Source organism: Dipodomys merriami, unplaced genomic scaffold, assembly GCF_024711535.1.
Source record: "Dipodomys merriami isolate MVZ:Mamm:240054 unplaced genomic scaffold, mDipMer1.0.p SCAF_50, whole genome shotgun sequence".
In the NCBI taxonomy this organism is placed as follows: Eukaryota; Metazoa; Chordata; class Mammalia; order Rodentia; family Heteromyidae; genus Dipodomys; species Dipodomys merriami.
In genome coordinates, this window is record NW_027206069.1 from 4,143,872 (window position 1) to 4,164,163 (window position 20,292).

The 20,292-nt window shown below is 52.7% G+C and overlaps 2 protein-coding genes across 3 annotated transcripts in view; both read right to left on the reverse strand.

Moving 5' to 3' along the window:
- The window catches only part of Cyp46a1 (cytochrome P450 family 46 subfamily A member 1), a 30,151-nt gene extending 21,481 nt beyond the window's left edge, over positions 1-8,670 (reverse strand). Inside the window, exons 1-3 of the mRNA XM_069997604.1 lie at positions 8,435-8,670; positions 2,158-2,238; positions 1,488-1,569 (exon numbers count right to left, since the gene is read on the reverse strand). Of these exons, the coding sequence (XP_069853705.1) occupies positions 1,488-1,569; positions 2,158-2,238; positions 8,435-8,553 (282 nt within the window). The 5' untranslated portion in view covers positions 8,554-8,670. The remainder of the gene's footprint in view (positions 1-1,487; positions 1,570-2,157; positions 2,239-8,434) is intronic.
- A 2,130-nt stretch (positions 8,671-10,800) lies between these two features.
- The window catches only part of Hhipl1 (HHIP like 1), a 29,594-nt gene continuing 20,102 nt past the window's right edge, over positions 10,801-20,292 (reverse strand). Inside the window, exons 8-10 of one of the 2 annotated variants that reach the window (XR_011367138.1) lie at positions 15,028-15,110; positions 11,403-14,292; positions 10,801-11,299 (exon numbers count right to left, since the gene is read on the reverse strand). Coding sequence is in view for 1 of the 2 variants with exons in the window: in XM_069997603.1 (XP_069853704.1) it covers positions 13,757-14,292; positions 15,028-15,110 (619 nt within the window). In the remaining variant the exon portion in view is untranslated. Of the gene's footprint in view, positions 14,293-15,027; positions 15,111-20,292 lie in introns of both variants that reach the window. The other variant, XM_069997603.1, reaches the window with a different exon arrangement.

Sequence of the window (20,292 nt, forward strand, 5' to 3'; positions counted from 1 at the left end):
ATGTTGACAAAAGAAATACAAGAAAAGAATAAATATAGGGAGCAACAACTTACGACAAATTATTAACAAATGCAATCTAACAAGAAACAAACAGGGTCTAGGAAGGTGGTTCGGGGCTGGAAAGGTGGCTCAGTAGTAGAGTGCTTGCCTTGCATGCATGAGGCCCTAGGTTTGATTCCTCAGCACCACAGAAGCACAAAAAGTTGGAAGTGGCCCTGTGGTTCAAGTGGTAGAGCGCTAGCCTTGAGCTGAAGAGCTGAGGGGCAGCGCCCAGGCCCAGAGTTCAGGCCCCATGACCGACAAAAAAAAAAAAAAGAGAGAAAAAGAAACAAACATAACTTACCATGGTCAGGAATGCAAGGTTAGTTCAATACTTGATGATCAATCAATACAATACACTACAATAATACTTTTTTTTTTTTTTTTGGTGCAGTCCCAGGGTTTGAAGTCAGGTTCTGGGCACCGTCTCTAAGGTTTTTTTTTGTTTTTTTTTTTTTTGCTCAAGGCTAGTGCTCTACCTCTTGAGCCACACCACCACTTCCAGCTTTTTTTGGTGCTTAATTGGAGAAAAGGGTAGTCTCATGGACTTTCCTGCCTGGGCTGGCTTTGAACTGCAATCCTTAGATGTCAGCCTCCTAAGCAGCTAGTATTACAGGTATTAGCCACTGGGTGGCTCAGTAATACATATCTTCAAACTCTTTCTCTATCTCTATCACTATCATCTCTATTGTTCTATTACCCAGGCTCTTGTGTTTGCTAGACAAGTGCTCTGCCAAATATAAGCTTCTTTTCTCTTTAAGCATCTTGAAAATCTGTACATGGGTTTTTGGAAGCATGAAAAAAAAAAACCACCTCTGAAATTGTGTTAAGTTAAACTTTTTTTAAAGCCCAGATTCAAGCCTGTTTGTGCCAACTGCAAAGCAGATGGGGGAGGTGCTCACTCCTACTATCTGCACTGCTCATGTTACTGACCAGGGCTATGATTTATAATTTCCTCAGCTCTAAACAGGGACTAGCAAGAGCTCCCCCCTCTCTGAAGACTGAAAAGGAGGACAGTGGTGGAGTTCATATAAAAGTACATGGATACAGTGAGGTGAGAACTGTTTAAGTTCCTGTAGACAGTTTTTTGTCTGGCAATCCTCCCAATAATTTAGTTCTCATCAGCACCTTAGGAGACAAAGTTACAATTCCCATCTTGCAGATGAAAATTCTAAGGCAGGTAAAATAAATGAATGTGGCCAGCTAGGCCAAACACCAAAATGGAAACAGCTAAACCCATCCTCTCCTCCCCACTGCCCACATCAAACAGCAGACTTGGGGGACCCCTTAGTGGCTAAAGAGGAAAACGTTATCCCCTCTGTATCCTCAGTAGGCCATCTGATTGTAAATAGCTCTGGAACATTCCCCTGCGATCCCTGAGACCCAGTGTCATCCCTCAACCCGAGGAAAGGGGGGAATCACGCCACAGAAACCATGTTACCTCTTACCTTGACTGACTCAGGGCTTGTGACAATGACCGAGGTTTTGTGGAAGACGTTGACCCGCACAACAGGTCCATACTTCTTAGCCCTGGAGACCAAAGTGACCCAAAGGAGATTGTCAGCGACCTGAGATATGGATAATGCTGTCCATATATGGGTCACTGGGTCCCTCACAGCAGGAGGAATAGAAACATTCCATACTCAGCATGAGTACTTTGTTGGAGCCTAGGAGGCTGACTCATTGGTGAATCCCATCTCCCTCCCTGGGCCTCAGTTTCCACATCAATGAAATATCTTTCCTTTGATTGCCTGAGAATTAAACAATACCATATCTTTAGAGGTGTTTTGAAAAGTATAAAGTACCACTTGAACAATGAGTGTTATCGGATCACTCCTCACCTGTACCCCAGTTCACAGATGAGGAAACTGAGGCCTGGGCAGGTTCTGAGGACTGATCTAAGGTCCTTCCATTGGTAAACGTCAGAACTGGGCTTCCAAACCCGCCCCATCTGCTTTATGGAACTGCTAGGTCTGGGAGTGGCCTGGGTCAGATTAGGTGGGGCTAGGAGTGGCCTGGGGGTGCAGAGAGGCTAGGATTTTGTGTGCTGGCTTGGGTGGGGTGAGCTTCCCCCAGAAGACTAGAAGTCAGTGTAACAAGTGACAAGTCAGAACCCACCAATCCAAAAACACATCTTGGAGCACGCGGCCACAAACCTCGTCCTTTTTCCAAAAGTAGGGGAGATGTCCTAGAAGGAAACTGGAAGAAATGGGAAACATTAGGCTCAGCAGCCATCAGAGCCACCCAAGTCCCCAACAGGACCATTTGAGATCAGCATTTCTAGGTCCATGTTACAGACAGGAGATGAAGGCACATGAGGTATGGGATGGGTTCAGTATCGCAGGCAGCAACGCAGCTAGAGGCAAACCCCCATCCTACCAGTTCCAAAGGTGTCTTTGGAGAGCAGATGGTTTTACCCATCTGTCCCCTTGGCTAGTGGTCCAGGCCTAGCCTAGGGAAGGGGCTTGCCACTGTTATGTGACATTGCCTCTGACATTCACAAAATGCTAGAACTCTGACTGAGCCTTACCCACCTGGCCAGTCCATGCATTAGTGACCATGTTATAGGTAGGGCACAGACTGGAGAGAGGAAGCCACTGGCCCACAACTGCACCACTGGCAGGAATTAGTCAAGTCTCCAACAGGGCACAGTTTATGTAAGTCTGCAGTGCAATCTCCAGCTCATAAGCAAGCCTGTTGGGCGTCACCTTGATGTGCATTCCAAGGTGTCCGTGACTTCCTGTTCTTTCTAGGACTTTGTCCTCCACCCTGCTCAGTGCAGCCTCCCAAATGGGTGATAGTGAAATTGCAGTTGTGCTTTTCTGGGTCATGGATCTCATTCTCCCAGGGAGAGATGGAGAACAAATAAACAAACAAAAAAATTTGATGCCAGAGAATGACAAGAGAAGAAGAGTAGAGAGAGTGTGCTGGGACAGGGGTAGGGATGGTAGCTGTACCTAGGCTGGCACCATCCTTCTAAGAAGGTGGTCTGTGGCCTGAGAACCTGCCAAGCTGTGAAGGATTTGGCCACATTAATGGCACTCAGTGGGAGTGAGGCTTGAGGCTCTGCCTGATTGCTCATCAATGAATCCCACGCCCCCACCCCACCCCTCACCCCCACCTCCATTTCCATATCCATGAACTAGGATTGCAACACCTCTTCCTTGATTGAGCCAGAAAGATGTCCTGGGAATTAAATAACATCATATCTTTGGAGTCACTTTGAAAGTGTAAGGTACTACTACAAATATTTACCTGTTACCTGTTACCCCAAACTGCTACCTAGGCACCCCTTCCCACTCACAGGTGAGGAAACTGAGAGCACTCCTGATGGTTGGGCTAAGTCCTCATTACCTGAGGTAAGTGTGGGCTGGCACAGTCCCAAGGCCCATGTGGCAGGATCAGTGTTGAAAGAGAAGACAGCACAGGGGGGTCACTGAGCGACGCGCAGGGCATTGCAGGCTACTGTCCAGACTTTCTGCTTTGACCTCAGTGACGCAGCAGCTGCTGGAGAGTTTTCAGCAGACAGAGGGAGCATCTGTCTGAAGCTAACATGGATGTTTCTACAGCTGTGCTGACAGTAACAGGGCAAAAGCAGGGACCCCAGTGACCAGAGGGGGCGCTGTGAGCTGGGCTAGGATAAGAAGTCAGATTCTGAATTGGGGGGGGGGAGGGGTGGCTTGGGACTATGGGGCAATGTAGAGGTGAGAGGCAGCTGGAAGAATGGGAGCAGCAGCCCTTAACTCAGATGAGACTGCAAGAAGATGGAACTGGTGGAGAAGTCTGAGGGCTGGGTCATCCATCCTGGGAAGGCAAGTATGACCTAGCAGAGGCTGCCTGGGAGGAAAAGAGAGGAAGAGAGAAAGAAACAAGAGTAGCCTAAGGAGGAAGGTGGACCCAGCTCTGCCCTCGGCTGCCAGTCATGAGGACAGTGACATGAGGACCAAGAGGTGACATTGGGCAACAGCAAGCAGGTCACCTAAGGCAGATGGAGTGAGGACGCTTGAAGTGGGAAGGACACCTGGAGGCCCAAGGGCAGGGCCTGGGGGGGGGGGGGGCTTGCTGTTGTGCAGGCGTTGGGAGGGGAGTACAAGAGGTGGAGAGATTAGTTTCTGGAAGCTGGGAACACACGGCATGTTATATAAAAGTGGGAATGATACAGAGAAGGCAAAGTGGTGGCGTGGGTGGGGCAGGGGCTTGGGGACAACATCGCTGAGCAGAGGGGGCAGGCTGGCCCTGGCTAGGACACCAGTGCCCATCCACAGAGCTGCAGGAAAAGGGCATGTGGGCCTCAGGACAGAAGTGGGCAGCTGTGGAGCCTGGGGCAGGAAGTTCTCTCTGGGTGCTCCATTTGCTCAGGGAAGTAGGAGGCAAGAATAAAAGCTGAGCAGGAGGATAGAGGGGGAGGCTCTGGGATTGGGAGGAAGCAAGAAAGCTCAGGGAGAGGAGGCGGGCAAACGCATGGGAGCAAGAAGTGTAGGGTAGCTGGGACAGCTGAGGCCACTTCAGGTGAACGCCTTAAACTTAGGTATCTCTCCTTGGTGGCAGGTGAATCCTGGATGCCATGGGCAATCAGTTGTGTCTTCAGAATAATTTCATATTCTGTCCCTCCCCAAACCATGTATGTTGGAGGGGGGATGTTCTCAGTTCTGAGTCATGTGAATGAGTCTGGACCCTCCCTTCCCTCTCAGACTTGCCTGACCCCAGAGCCTCTGCCCTAACTGCTGGGGTGCACCTTGGAAGGAAGGAGTGCCAGTATGAAAAGGCAGAGAGTGGAGTGGGGTCTCCACTCCAGGCAAGAAAGGGAACTAGGGCAGGACGCTGGTGCTCACGCCTGTAATCCTAGCTACTCAGGAGGCTGAGATTGCAGTTCAAAGTCAGCCCAGGCATGAGACTCTCATCTCCAATAAACTACCCAGAAAAAGCCAGAAGTGGCACTGTGGCTCAAGTGGTAGTGTGCTAGCCTTGATTAAAAGAATCTCAGGGACAATACTAAGACCCTGAATTCAAGCCCCAGAACTGGCACAGAAAGAAAGAAAAAAGAGAGACGGGGGGGGGGGGAGGAGACAGAGACAGAAAGAGAGGAAGGAAGGAAGGAAGGAAGGAAGGAAGGAAGGAAGGAAGGAAGGAAGGAAGGAAGGAAGGAAAGAAGGAAGGAAAAAAGGGAGCTAGGAGGATTCCTTCAGGAGATGCTAGAGAGACCATGTAAGGCTGGGGGTCCCTACACGGGGACTGTGGCGCCCTCCCCCCCCCCCATGGACTGCCCTTCCCCCCCTCGCTCTTGCCAGGCCCCTGGAAGCAGCTGAGGTATAGTGTGTAGTCCAGAGAGAAATGGCAGTTCTCTGCACCTGCCTGGTGCTTGCCAGCCCATCTACTTTGCTATGCTACTGAGACCGGCAAGGTGGACATCCAAGCATTTCCTATGTGCAGAGAAAGCCTTGGACAATGACTATAGCCAGGGCAACTGGAGGGTCCCCTATGAGACTAGAAGAGGGAGAAAGAGAACCCACATAATAACTGTGGAGAGTGGTCCACCCTCTAGGATTAAGTGTTTAGGTGAGGACCTCGTGCCAAAGGATTAAGGTGATGAGTGCCCAACTGGACACCCAAATCGAATGGATGAACTGCCCACTAGGCCTGGGACCCACTCTGCTCCTATGGAACAGCCCACCTACCAGCAGTTCAGAGTGGAAGAAAACTAGCACCATCCAGGAAACAGAGAAAGAAGAAAAAAAAAAACCAAACTCTTTCATCACGGTTATGTCCGCACTCTACTAGAAGAGGAAAGACTAACACAGAAGTCTAGAAATGCTGAGGATGGAGACATAAAGCAACAAGTGTTTATGTGCAATCACCAAGTAGGGCCTAAAATTTCAGCTATTCCATGGATCCGTGCTGTAGGATGGTGCAATAAGAACCCAGAGAAGGAGAACTCAAGGAGGACATCATGGAGGAAAGAGACTCTGCAAAATGAGGATGGAGAGTGGAGCTGCAGGCAGAGAGCTTCTTGCCTACAGTCTGGCAAAGCACTGGAATTCAAAGGGACAAATACCACTACTAGAGACTCATTCCACAGGTCTCTTGTCAACCACAGGGTTACCAGTCAGAGTCTGATGAACCAGGGTTTTTTAGTTTGCTTTTATAGTTGACCACAGCCAAATTTGAATCCCAAATCCTTTTATAAGCATTGTTCAGTTCACCTCCTTAGACTATACAGAGCCCAACTCTGAGTATAATCAGCCTCCCTGGCCTCTTCCACCCTCTCACACATCTGGAGGACACAGATAAAGTCTTTGATATGGAGAATTCAGCCATGAAAAGGAAAGTAATATAGACACACACTGCCACATGGGTTAATCTTGCAAACAGGATGCCAGGTGAAAGAAGGCAGACACAAAAGCCACCCATTGACTCTATTCATATGCAATGCCCAACTGTCCAATGTAGGCAAATCTATAGAGACAATATGCAGCTTGGTGCCAGGGTGCAGGGGCGGAGGGATAGGGGATGAGGGCTAAATTGGTGCAGGGTTTCTGGGGTGATAAAATTCTGGGACTGTGCTTTTTTTAAAAAACCACTGAATTGTGCCTTTGAAAGGGTATTTTTATGGTGCACAAGTTATATCTCACTATTTTAGAAAAGATATGGGGAGAGAAAGACTTGGTTTTACATCTACCTTCTCCAAACACAGACCTTGCTATGTCTGTAATGCTTGAAGCTCCTGAGTTCATGAGAAGGCCCAGCCAGCAATGATGAGTGTCATCAGAATAAACACAAAATTCATTCCCAAGCTGTCAACGACTGATCTGGTTGAGAGGTAGTGTGCCTGACAGAGCATGGACATCTCCACCATTCCACCTTGAACCACATTTATTAAGTGTCTACCTTGCACTGACTGGTGCAGCAGTGTGAGATGCCAGGGGATAGCAGCGAAGGAGACAGACACAGGGCCCATGGTAGAGACAAGACACTGAAACAAGGGGTTGCACAGATAATCCCCAAATTACCATTATGCCGTGACACAGAATTACATGATCACCAATATATAATATATTCATGGGTTAAGCAACTCCATGAGGAGTTAGCATTTAAGCCAAGCCTGAAAGGCAGGGAAAGTGGAAAGCAGAGGTGCTAAACAAGGGAACGAGAGGACCAGGAAGAGCTCCCCAAGGTTGGAGAGGGTGCAGGGAGGGCAAAAGAGCCCAGGGAGAGAACAGTTGACTCCCTATGTCACCAGCCACAGAGATCAACCCTGAACTCACCAAGCAGGAATTTGGGCATCTGTGCTGAAGAGGAGTGCCTTCCAGAATGTTCATGTACTGAGAGTTTAAAAAGTGTGTCTAATACCATTGTTTATTCATTCATTCATCCAATATTTATTGAGCAACTGCAACATGCCAAGTTCTGGAGATACACAAACAAGCACACAACATCGCTGCCCTCTGGGGGCTCACATTCTAAAGGGGGAGACAGACAGTCAACAGGTGAATGGACAGTCAACAGGTGGAAAGAGGGTGACTTCAGGCATGATGGCCCCACAAGGAGTGTGGGGTAGGTGGGCTTTGCAGAGGGTTGGTGGGAGAAGGCCTATTTGACATGAACACAGGAAGAAGCCCCTCTCTGCCCAAGCTGAAGAAAGAGGAATAAAGGCATGGGGTTTGCTGTTGCCTGGAGCAACAGGAAAAGCGGGGTATGGGTCCAGATGGGGCTCTGGGAACTCAGCAGGGGCCTTGCTGGTCACGTGTGGACTTAGTTTGGAACTGGTGGTTTGGGGTTTTAATTCTAAAGTAATGCGTTGAGGGGGTCGTTGGAGCAGAGACATGACATGTCTACCCTAAGCTTCAGAAAGGTTGGCTTCTGTGGGGTGTTGGTAAATTGGGTGGGGGCCAAGGACAGGATGGAGCTGCTGAGAAGACAAATGGGCTATCCCAGGACAGAAACAGACAGGGGAATGTGACCGAGTGCGTTCAGTACTTGGACCCTGCGCCAGTTCCACCGTGACGAGCACCCGCTTTTGGAATCTGGCTGACCTGGAGGACGGTCGTCAGGCTGATCTAGGCTTACCAACCGGGTGACCTTGGGTAGGTGACTTCGCCTCCGCGCGCCTCAGTCTCCTCGTCTGAACGATGGGGTGACAATAGCGCCTACCTGCCCGGGGCTGCGGCTGCCATCGCGCCCGCGGGGCCCGGCCTGGCGCGGTGGGCGCCCGGCAGTCGCGGCGGCGGTGAGTAATTCGTTACTAAGAATAGTTAGCGCCCCTCTCCTGGCCTCGGTCCCCCGGCGGCCGCGCGCGGAAGGCGAGGCTGGACCCCCGGCCCGACGCCGGCTCGCACGCGGTCTCCCCGCCCCCCGGCCGAGCGCCCCTTCCCGGCCCCCGCCCCCACCCCCCGCTCACCTGGGCCGCGGCGGCCCGGGGATGTGCTCATAGCGGCTGCGAGCGCGATGCACGAAGGTGCAGCAGAGGCCGAAGGCGAGCAGGACGGCGCTACCGAGCAGCAGCAGCCCGGGGCTCATGGCTCCGGGTCAGGCCCGGCCGGGGTCGGCGCCGGGTGCCGAGGGGGCGGGAGGCCGCGAGCCGACTGGGCTGTCAGCGCCGAGCGCCGCCTCGGCCCCAGGCCCGGCGCTCGCCAGCACCGCCCCCGCCGCTCGGCTCCGCCCCCGCCGGCTCGAGCCCTCCCCCGAAGCGCGGACCCGCCAACCACGTCTCCGCCTCCAGCTCCGGTTCGCAGGGCCCGCCCCCGGCAGGCCACGCCCTCACACAAGCTCCGCCCTCACCACTACAACACCCCCCGCCTAGACCCCTCCCAGATCAGGCAGTCTCCACAAATTACAACTTCGCTTCTGGCTTAGATCTCCGGGGCCCCGCCCATCTCTGATTCAAGCCCCGCCCTGACACCAGCCCCGCCCAGAACGCGTCGTCCCTGGCAACCCAGATTGCTCTGCGCGTGCAGCCCGGGCGGCTGCACAAAGTCCCGCCAGCTGGCTCCGCCCCTTTGGCGCCTCCAAATAACGGCGTCTCTGCGCGCGATCCCAGGCCCCTTCCTTCCTCGCTCAAACCTTTTGAACCCCCACTTCTGCTGTCTAGTTTCCGTGTTCCCCAGGGCTCCAAAGTCGGCTGCCCTCAGCGGGCGCCCCCTCCCCGGCCGGCCTGTCCGCGCCAAGCCTCTGTCAGGCGCCACGCGCCCCAGCGGCGGTGACCGGGACCCCGCGGGACGCAGCGGGGCCTGTCTGTGGACCTCGAGGCTGCTCTCTGGGAGTCCGAGGCGCTGCTGGAGCCTCCGGGGCCCAGGGAAGCTCCGGTCCCGAACACCTGTGGTTAGACTGGGCGAAGTCTAGGTCGGAGGGACAGCCTCCGCGGAGAGCGGAACGTGGGTCCCGAGTGGCCGAAGGGTCATCGGGAACCGCGGCCGGCGTCTCCAATCCCCCCAGGGACCGAAGAGCCCAACTCGGGGCTTCTTGGTTCGCAACCCCAGCACCCCCTCCGTGACATGAATGATGAGGCTAGCTAGGTGTGCCCACGCCGCGACCAGATAAAGACCTTCCGGCCTGCGGAGGGCGCACTGGGCGTCGGACGCGGCTGGATTTCTGACCCAGGCCGGTACCAGCAAGGTTTGGGGGTCGTTAAAACAGTAAACCAGTGTACTGCCCTTCACCAGAAACTCGGCAGTTAGGGGTGTAGGGGCTGTGAGGTGCCGGAGAGGGCCAAGCTTTAACAGTCGTGCCCGGCACGGACATCGCAGAGGCTGGTCAGATCTGGACGCCAGTCGTCCATCGGTCCTGCACCAGGACTTGACCTCCGAGCTCCCAGTCGGGCTGAGGGACGTTGGGTTGCTCCTGCGCCCTCGTGTGGCAACAGAAAGCAGTCTCGGTGCGCTCAGGCGACTTCAGGTGGCTTTGGCTCTAGGTGAGGTGGTGGAGGACAGAAGCTGCCTATCAGATGGGGCTGTGAAACCAGGGTTTGGGGAGATTTTTAAAGGACAAAGCTGCAAGAAAGAGGGAAGATTAGCTATTTTCAAAAAAAGGGGGGGGCTGGGAAGGTGGCTCAGTGGTCGAGTGCTTGCCTTGCATGAGGCCCTGGGTTTGATTCCTCAGCACCACATAAGCAGAAAAAGCCGGAAGTGGTGCTGTGGCTCAGTGGTAGAGCGCTAGCCTTGAGCTGAAATGCTGAGGGACAGCACCCAGGCCCAGAGTTCAGGCCCCACGACCGACAAAAGAAAAGAAAAGTGGCCATGTTTAGTAGCCAGTTTGTGGAACTACATCCTGGGATTATAACCTCTGGAAGCTGAGTGGAGGCAATTTTGGACTGTTTTGTCTCTTTGTTTCTTGGGGACAGGGCCAGATTCTGAACGGCTCTGATGACAGTCTGAAGCCCCACCTGAGACAGGCATAGAGCAGTCTCAGGGTACACTGCCTGGATGATGCTGTGCCCTGACCCCAGGACTATGAGAAGGGTGGGTGCTAATATTGTCTGGCACTGGAAGGTCACGCCAGAGACATCAGGCTTAGCACAACCATTTGTGTCCCCAAGGTCTCATCTACCCTGTTCTATTGCCCCTCTGATACTTCTGATTTTCCTGTGGGTGACATGGGCTGCATACCAAGGCTGACTGTGCTACCTGTCTAGGAAAGGGCACTATGTGGAGACAGTGCCCAGCCATCTGGCACTTCCCTAGGCCCATCCAGACTAAACTGACCCATATGGAAATCAATGGCCACGTGTGGGTATATGGATAGTCCCAACTTGGAATGAACACACCAGATTTCATAAATATCCCCAAGAAGTTGTTCTAAAAGGTTGCCAAATAATAGTTTTAGTACATTGGGTTAAATAAAACATACTACAAAACAACTTTCACCTGTTTTCACTTTTAAATGTGTCTATTGGAAAGATTTTAATTGCCTGTGTGATCTGTAGACATCTATGCTGGAAAAGAAGTACCAAAATTCAGTTCCCCAGACCTATTGAGTCAAAACTGAGGTGTAAGCGGCCCTTTAGATGATTCCCAGGCTAGCAAATAAGCTGCTATACTGGGAGCAGCCCTGGCAGCCACAGTCCATGGTTCAAATAAAGCAAGCTAGTGAACAATTCCAGTTCCCAACAGGAATTGTTGGGGAGGAGCAGAAGGGAGGCTCTGGAGCGGCTGCCCTCAGTTGGGCACCGCCTGGCAAGAGTCCAGGGAAAGAAGGGCTTTTGGTGCTGGGAAGGTGGGTCTTTGTCACAGGCTGCCTCCAAAGCCCTGGAGATCAGTTCATAACCACCCTGGGGATGGAGAAGAGAGACAAGGCGAAATCAGCCAGCCAGCACACCAGCAAGTGTTCATAAAAGCTAGCTCTTAGCAAGGCAGGGGCCCCAAGACACAGACCTGGGTTCTCCATGTTGGCCTGAAGGGGCTCTCCTGCTTCCCATTCTGCAGATCTCTTTCCAGGTGATTCTGGTACGACCCCTCCACAGAGTGTGTGCCTCCTCGCTGTGTCTTGCACAACTGGCAGCTGCCAGCATAGATGCCACCAGCCTGAAACTAACCTTTCTGTCCAGAAAGCCACCTGGAACATTCTGGGCATGTTTTCCAAGTTGCCTCATTCTTTTATAATGCTAATGAGGCTGTGAGAGCTCATGTGATAGCCCTCAGGTTACCAAGCCAGAACTGGAGCTGGGTCTCCAGCCAACTCCAACCAAAAATGTCACCATCAAACATTTACAAGATTTCCCCAGGTACCGTGGGGGAACTGGAGTTGTCCACTAGCTTGCTTGGCTTGAACCATGGACTGACTATGGCTGCCAGGAACTAAGGAACAGGTAGCTGCCCAAGGCCCTGAACTACCTGAGGGCAGTGGTTGGGGACTTGTGGTTTCTTGGGCTGGTGCTCCTGGAGGCAGAGCCACACCAAGGCCAACCCTTCAGCTCTGGGCTAGGGGACCCAGAACTAAGTTGCAGAATGCTGGGCAGAGGCAGTTTCTCCCTGGGAACCCGACTCAGATGAGGTTGGCTTGGTGAATGAATGGATCGGTAGGGAGAAAAGGGAGCTTTTGGGTCAGCACAGGCACCAACCCCAGAGGAGTTGAACCTCACCAACCTCCTCTCTGGTCACCGAGATACGAGAAATCCAAGAGAGCAACAGGAGAAAAATCCTGAGAGGTCTTATAAAAAGTGCTGGGAGCTGAAGAGGGAGGAGGTGGAGGAAGAAAATCAATGAACAAATACAGGCATGTAAGTGGCTAGTATGACTTTCTAGATCCCCATTTACCAAGCATCAGAGAAATGAATGACTCTTCTCAACGGTTAGCCTCCACCAATCCTCAAGCCCCAAGCATGTCTGCTTTCTCGACTCTCCACTAAGCCCAAACCTCTCATCTGGGTAATGTCACCCTTTGCATCCATACCAGTATTGACAACCTGAGCCTCACTCTTCCAACTGCACAGTGCCCCCTCCCCCATCTCAGGTACAGAAATCCTGGGCTCCAACTACCACTCTACTTTGCTGTGATAGCTGCATAGCTTCACCCTGAACCTCACCCTTTCCCTTCTCTTTCATTTCTACAAATGCTCAATAAACCCTTCTATGTCAGAGAACCTTGAACCACTTCCTCTGCCCAGCACATGACCAGTCCTGCCATGAGCTGGCTCAACTCAGACCCCCAGACCCCCAGCACAGGTCATGCCCTGTCTTCAAGATGTGTGAGTCAGGTGCGTCATCTGCCCGCATGCCCCTGCTCCGGAGGCTGAGCCCAGCTGTCCCAAGCTCCCAGGCACCTGGTCAGGCTGGGGACCTCAGTGACCAGGGGAACTTCTGTCTCAGGGACAGGAAAGAGATTGCAGGCCTGTCCCCTGCTCCCTTACCCCAGCTCCCACTTACACACGGGGGTGATTTTAAACAGTCCCTTTGTTGACACAGCCTTGGTGACAGAGTCAACCCCTGGGTAGGACTAGAGGTGTCAGAGAATCCCCTGAGATTTCCCATCAGGGTAGGGATGGAGATGACAAAGATCTGGACACAGCCTTGCTAGTGGAGGAGTCCCCTGCCCCCATGCTGAGCCCGCATCCCTCGCAGGGCACAGTGAGCTTCCATCCCAGGGGCAGGAGAGGCTGCAGAGGTGGAGGAGGCTGAATTACTTCCCCAGGGTCCTTGGTCTGGGCTTGGTATGACGATGGAGTCTGGCTGAGCAGGAGGCTTGCCAACACAAGGCTTCGGAGTCCCCTGGTCCTTCCTCACTGCTGATGGCTGCCCACACTCTCCCAAGCAGCCTGACCTTCTGGTGGGCAGCCATGGTCCTGCCGTACCGCAGACCTGTCCATGGGAGGGGTTCTCCTTGTCTGGCAGACTGCCTTCCTGTTTTCCAGTGGCTCCGTCTGTGTACCACAGTTTGTGGTCTTTGGGGCCCAGTCTTCGGGTCATGCTTGAGCTGGTCTGGGCAGGGCAGGCCTGGCCTCCAGACCTCCTCAGTTGCACCAGGGATCCTATCTGCTTCCGGAAGGAGGCTGCCCTCTCCCCTCGGAGTGCCATGATGGAGTGTGTTCCTGGGCCAGCTGGAGGGTGTGCCACACACAGTGACCATGCTGGCCTGGCACACTTCTGCTGTCAGGTCTACAGAAGACACACGGGGAGAGGCACGGGTGCAGCAGGACCGCTCGCTCCGCAGATCTAGGACAGGCTCCGAGCACCTCCACCAGGTGACCCGCACGCAGCACCACGGCCCAGCCGAGCAGCCCAGGCTTTGCCTACAAGTCCGGGTCTTTGTGGCTGCACACGACGCCCGCGTCCTCCTGGTGCCCGCAGTTGTGCGAGCCCACGCCGGCGTGCGTGCACTCCAGCAGGCTGCGCTCGTCGCCGGTGCACCGCACGTCGTCCAGCAGGATGGGCAGCGCCCGGCCCTCGCCAAACTCGGCGCGTTTGGCCGCTCGCACGGCGTGGGCAAAGCCCAGCTGGCGACACACGACCGCAGCGGCCTTGGTGTCCCACGCATCGTCGCACACCGTGCCCCAGCGCCCACCCGCGAACACCTCCACGCGGCCGCGGCCGGCGCTCAGCCCAGCGGGCCGCACCAGGCGCACGGCCCCGTGGGAGGGCGGCGGCACCGCGGTGCTGGGCCGGCCCCGCCGCCGTCCACCGCCCCTGCGGGACCCTGGCCGCCGCGTGGGCCGGGCAGGCCTCGAGGTGGGCACCAGGGGAGGGGCCGTGGGGCGTCTGCGACGGGGTGCCTTGGTGGGAGCGCGTGCTGTGGGTCGCGGGGTGCTCTCTGGGGTCCGAATGAACTCTGCGCACAGGAAAAGCATGTGGTCAGGGGGACCCCGCTACCCCACCTGGGTGCACCTTCCCTCCACGCTGGCCTTCAGTGTCTTGGTGCCCTTGGTCTGTACCCACTCCTCCCTCCTCACCCATCCCCTCTAACTGGAACCCTCCTGGGGAAAGTCCGGACATGCTCTGTCCATCCCTCCCACCAACTCGGCACAGCTAAGTCCTTCCCTTCTGTGCCCTTGCTTGAATCCTGCCCCTTGGGGTCACCTGCCCACTCCTGGAACCTGGTTTAAGGAATTGTGATCAGTCCAGCAAGACCCTTTTTTTGGGGGGGGGATGGTCAGTCATGGGGCTTGAAGTCTGGGCCTGGGCGCTGTCCCTCAGCTCTTCAGTTTAAGGTGAGAGCTCTACCACTTGGCCACGGCGCCACTTCCAGTTTTCTGGTGATTTATTGGAGATAAGAGTCTCACAGACTTTCCTGCCTGGACTGGCATTGAACCATGATCCTCAGATCTCAGCCTCTTGTGTAGCTAGGATGATAGGCGTGAGCCACTGGAACCTGGCAAGACCCACTTTTATTACAGGTCTGCCTCTTAACTCCGTGTCTGGTGAGTGCCAAGCATGGCCTAGGAATAGAGGCCCAGGAAAGGCATCTAGTGGTATGGAGCCCTGGTAGAGACAGAGGGCCAGCAAGATGCCTCAGGCAGGAGTCCCTCTCTCCCCCACCCCCACAGACCCCAAGGTGGCCACTTACTTTCTTTGGGTACAAAAGGGATGAGGTGGCTCCTCACCTTCACCTGGGCAGGGTGGATCTGACACTTGCCGGGAGGTGCCCGTCTGCCAAGGACACAGAAATCATGAGTTCTGCCCCAGAAGCCTGTCCCGAGGATCTCCCCATATACCTGCCCTGCCTCGGTAGAAAGGAGGACAGGCTCAGCAGGTGTGGACAGGAGCACAAGAAACAGGTGCCCACGGCTGGGAAGGTGGTTAAATGGTAGAGTGCTTGCCTAGCATGCATGAAGCTCTGGGTTCGATTCCTCCATACCACATACACAGAAAATGCTGGAAGTGGTGCTGTGGCTAGCCTTGAGCAAAAGAAGCTCAGGGACAGTGTCCAGGCCCTGAGTTCAAGCCCCAGGACTAGCAAAAGAAAAGAAACAGGTGCCCTGCTGCCATGCACCTCAGCATCCCTGCCCACTGCATGGCCCCTGGATTCTCAGAGCCAGCCCCAGGAGCCACAGGCCCCACGGCAGCCAGCTGGGTACTTGCTTGGCCTCTGCCTGCTGATGATTGGAGGCTCACTCTCCCAACAGCCTTTGGATTGGGTGTGTGAACTGCATTCTCCATGAGACAGAATCTTTTTTTTTTTTAACTGGGAATGGTAAGACGAGCTTAGGGACAAAGTGAGTGGGGGAAGGGACAGTGGGAAGCCAGACGGGGCGGTGAGGGCCCTGGGGCTTTGAGAACTGGGAGAAAAGCCTGAGAAGGGTTGCCAGGCTGTGAGCTGGCTCCTTTACCATGTTCGTGTGCCAGGGGCACGAGGAAGGAATGGAATCCCATTCTGATTAGTTTTTGGCTGCTGATCTGTGATACTCTGAATGAGACCGACCCTGTTCCCAGACTGCCCCAGGCAGACCCAGGGCTTCAAGAGGCATTCCCAGTACAGGGTGGAAACAGCCACGTGACGCATACTGGCCTTCAGAAGGGCCTGGAGGAGGAGGAGGGACACAGACTGATCCATGCTTTCAAAGCTAGACGATGGGAAGTGAGGGGGATGGGGAAGGGGGCCTCCCTGCTCTGACCCTTACTGAAATCCATGCCTTTCACATCGGTCCCAAGTTCCTGAAGGAACTCATAGGTGAAAAAGAAAACGTTGAGCTGAGCACCGGTGGCTCATGCCTGTAATCCTAGCTACTCAGGAGTCTGAGTCTGAGGATCATGGTTCAAATCCAGCCTGAGTAGGAACATCTGTGAGACTCTTACCTCCAAAGAACCACCAGAAAATTGGAGTGTGGCTGTGGCTCAAGTGGTAGAGTACTAGCCTTGAGCTGAAGAGCTGGGGGACAGTGCCCAGGCCCAGAGTTCAAGCCCCACAACCGACCAAAAAAAAATGGAAGTGACACTGTGGTTCAAGTGGTAGAGTGCTAGCCTTGAGCTGATGAGCTTAGGGACAGAGCCTAGGCCCAGAGTTCAAGTCCCACAACCAACAACAACAAAAAAAAGGAAAACTCTGTATGCAAAAGAGGAGGAGGGATGTTAGATGATGGATGGATGGATAGATAGATAGATAGATAGATAGATAGATAGATAGATAGACAGACAGACAGATAGATAGTGGACCCAGGTGTTCTGGTGAGACATTGAGGGGTGACAGGACCTCTTCACCTTCTCCTTCCATTCATTTTCCAACCCTTCCTGGCCTCCAGGACATCTGGGTGGATATCAAAAAGTGTATTTATTCCAAAACACAAAAAACAAAAGAGAGGAGGGCCAAGGGGTGAGGGACGAATCCAGCCCATTTCTGACCTGAAGTAGGAGAACCCCAAGTGTCACTGGGGTGACCACATCCCACAGGGACAGCCAGCCAAGGGAGGAAGAGGATGTCAAAAGCACAAAGGCAGCGCAGCAGAGGTGGCCTCGGGGGAGTTACACACTGCAGCTATGGCTTGCTTCCCTAGAGAATCATTCTTTAAAAAACAATGGTAGGGCTGGGAAGGTGCTCAGTGGTAGAGCGCTTGCCTTGCATGCCTGAGGCCCTGGGTTCGATTCCTCAGCACCACATACACAGAAAAAGCCGGAAGTGGCACTGTGGCTCAAGTGGTAGAGCACTGGCCTTGAGCTGAAGAGCTGAGGGACAGCGCCCAGGCCCAGAGTTCAGGCCCCATGACTAGACCCCCCCCCCAAAAAATGGTAATAACTTCAAACTGTAAGGAAGAGGGAAGATAGTTTTGGCTCAGTGACTCAGCAGAAAATGACCAGCCCTAAAAACCACCTCCTTGTAAGGGCTACAACATGGAAACATTTACACAAAACGAGGACAGATGAATAAGAAAGAAAGCAAAGTCTGCGTGTGGTCAGAAACAAGGTCATAACTTCCAGCACCACGCAGCGGAAGATGGATGGAAGTTCAGGGAACCAGGACAGAGGGATGGGAGGAGGGGAGGCTTAGGGTTTTTATGATACAAAGACAAAGTTAGGTGGTTGATTAATTTGTATTTTTCTATGTAATAATGATTTTTTAAATTAAATAAAAGAGGGGGCTGGGAAGGTGGCTCAGTGGTAGAGCGCTTGCCTTGCATGCATGAGGCCCTGGGTTTGATTCCTCAGCACCACATAAGCAGAAAAAGCCCGAAGTGTTGCTGTGGCTCAAAGGGTAGAACACTAGCCTTGAGCTGAAGAGTGGACAGCGCCCAGGCCGAGTTCAGGCCCCACCACCAACCAAAAAAAAAGTACGAGGTGCTTGTACCTATAATCTACCTACTCAGGAAGCTGAGATCCAGAGGATCACAGTTCAAAAACAGCCTGAGCAGAACAGTTTGTGACTCTTATCTCCTAAAAGCAAAGCTGGGGGTGTGACTCAAGTAGTAGGGTATCAGGTCAGCAAGAAAACTGAGCAAGTATGAGGACCTGAGTTCAAACCTGGCTACTGGCAAAACACACACATTGGAGCAGAGCTATGGTCAAATGATAGAACACAATAAGTAGTATATGTCTGAGACAAGCAGAAAAGGTCAGATAAGTTGATGTTAGGTGAAATGAACCCCAGGATAAGTATTCAAATGTTTTTTCTTTCTTGCGATTGTTTCTAACACATTTATAAGATGATTTCTTTGTTGCATTGTATGTCTCTCCCCCACGGTATAACGCCTGCTTTCACTGTATTTTATGTTGGTATAATTTGTGGAGGGGAAGGGCAAAAACAAACCGTTTAAATAGGGATACAGGTGGAGCCATTGCAACAATGAGATGTACAAGTCGTTATGTTGAAAAACGAACTTCACAACTTTGGCTGGGGGGGGGGGCGGAAGAGGGGACGGGAAAGGGAAGGGATGGGCGGGGGAAACAGAGGAGGCAACAATGCTTGATAAGAAATGTACTCATTACCTTGCCCGTGTAATTGTAACCCCTCTGTACAGTATTTTCACAATACAATTTTTTTTTTAATGATAGAACACCACCCTTGAACAAAAAAAAAAACAAGCAAGAGTCAAGGTCCTGAATCTAAGCCCCAGTTGTAGCACAGGAAGTAATACACAGCCAGGCACCAGTGGCTCACACCTGTAATCCTAGCTACTAAGGAAGCTGAGATCTGAGGCTCGTGGTATGAAGTCAGTCTGGGCAAGAAGGTCCATGAGACTCTCATCTCCAATAAACTACTGAGAAAAGGTTGGAAGTGGCGCTGTGGCTCGAGTGGTAGAGCACTAATGTTGAACAGAAGCTCAGGGACAGACTAGGTTCAAGCCAAGATGAGCCAAAACAAAAACAAAAAAACAAAAACCCCCATACATATACCATCAACACCATCACCACAAACACCACTACCACCACACACACACCACCACCACCAACCCATACACCAACACTGCAACCACAACCAATACCACCATCAACAACACATATTCCACAATAATAATAATAAATAACAATAATAAAAATAGTGTGGTAAATAGAAAAATTTGAGAAGTTGTCATGCACTGGAGGGCCACAGAGACAAGATGACAAAATAATAGCAAAAGAATATGGATGAAGAACAAGTTAAAAAAAAAACTTTGTGGGGATTGGGGGATGCGGGGTGTGTGGGGGGGGGGAGATGGGAAGGGATGGGAAGGGGAAACAAAGGAGGAGGCAACAATGCTTGATAAGAAATGCACTCATGGGCTGGGAAGGTGGCTCAGTGGTAGAGCGCTTGCTTTGCATGCCTGAAGCCCTGGGTTCGATTCCTCAGCACCACATAAGCAAAAAAGAAAAAAGCCAGAAGTGGCGCTGTGGCTCATGTGGTAGAGCGCTAGCCTTGAGCTGAAGAGCTGAGGGACAGCGCCCAGGCCCAGAGTTCAGGCCCCACGACCGGACCCCCCCCCCCAAAAAAAAAAGAAAGAAATGTACTCATTATCTTTTCCGTGTAATTGTAACCCCTCCATATGGTATTTTCACAGTTTAAAAAAAAAAAACTTTTTAAAAAACTAGGATTTAGCTAATACTAATGTGCCAATATTGGGTCATTAGTTGTGTCAAATGTTTCCTGGTCATATAATATGTAGTATAAGAGCACTTGGCCCTGAGTTCATGCTCTATTACTGGCACTGAGAGTGAGAGCGAGAGACAGAGACAGAGACAGAGAGACAATAGGTGTTTGGGGAATTGCTAAGCCTATCTCAGCGTTCAGGGTCACTGGACTCAAGTGGGCGGAGCTCTTATGGGGGGTTCTGTCCAACAGCAGCCATTCTTTTTTTCTTTCTTTTCTTTTTTTTTTTTTTTTTGTCGGTCGTGGGGCTTGAATGCTGGGCCTAGGCGCTGTCCCTATGCTCTTCAGCTCAAAGCAAGCACACTACCACTTGAACCACAGCACCACTTCTGGTTTTCTGGTGGTTTGTTGAAGATAAGAGTATCATGGACTTACCTGCCCGGGCTGGCTTTGAACCATAGATCCTCAGATCTCAGCCTCCTATCTAGGATTACAAGCATGAGCTATCGGTGCCTGCCTTTCATCAGCCCATTCCCGCAATACGACCTCAGGCTTGGTGCTGGGGTGAGCACTACCCTTCCTGGTCCAAGGGTGAGTGAAACAGATTGACCAGGAGCCATAATTCTAGGGGCTGAGAAGGAGCTCTAGAAAGACAATCATGGGCCCATTCATCAGACACCCCAAATCTGGCTCCAGGCCCTCCCAGGGCCTAAGCGAATGCTAGAGCTAAAGAACACAGCCTGAGCTCTGCAGATTCCCAGCAGGTGAGAGGCGTCCTGCAGCTAGACATTTCAAAACACAGAGAGGAGGAGATAGCCAGAGGAACAAGTAGGTTGG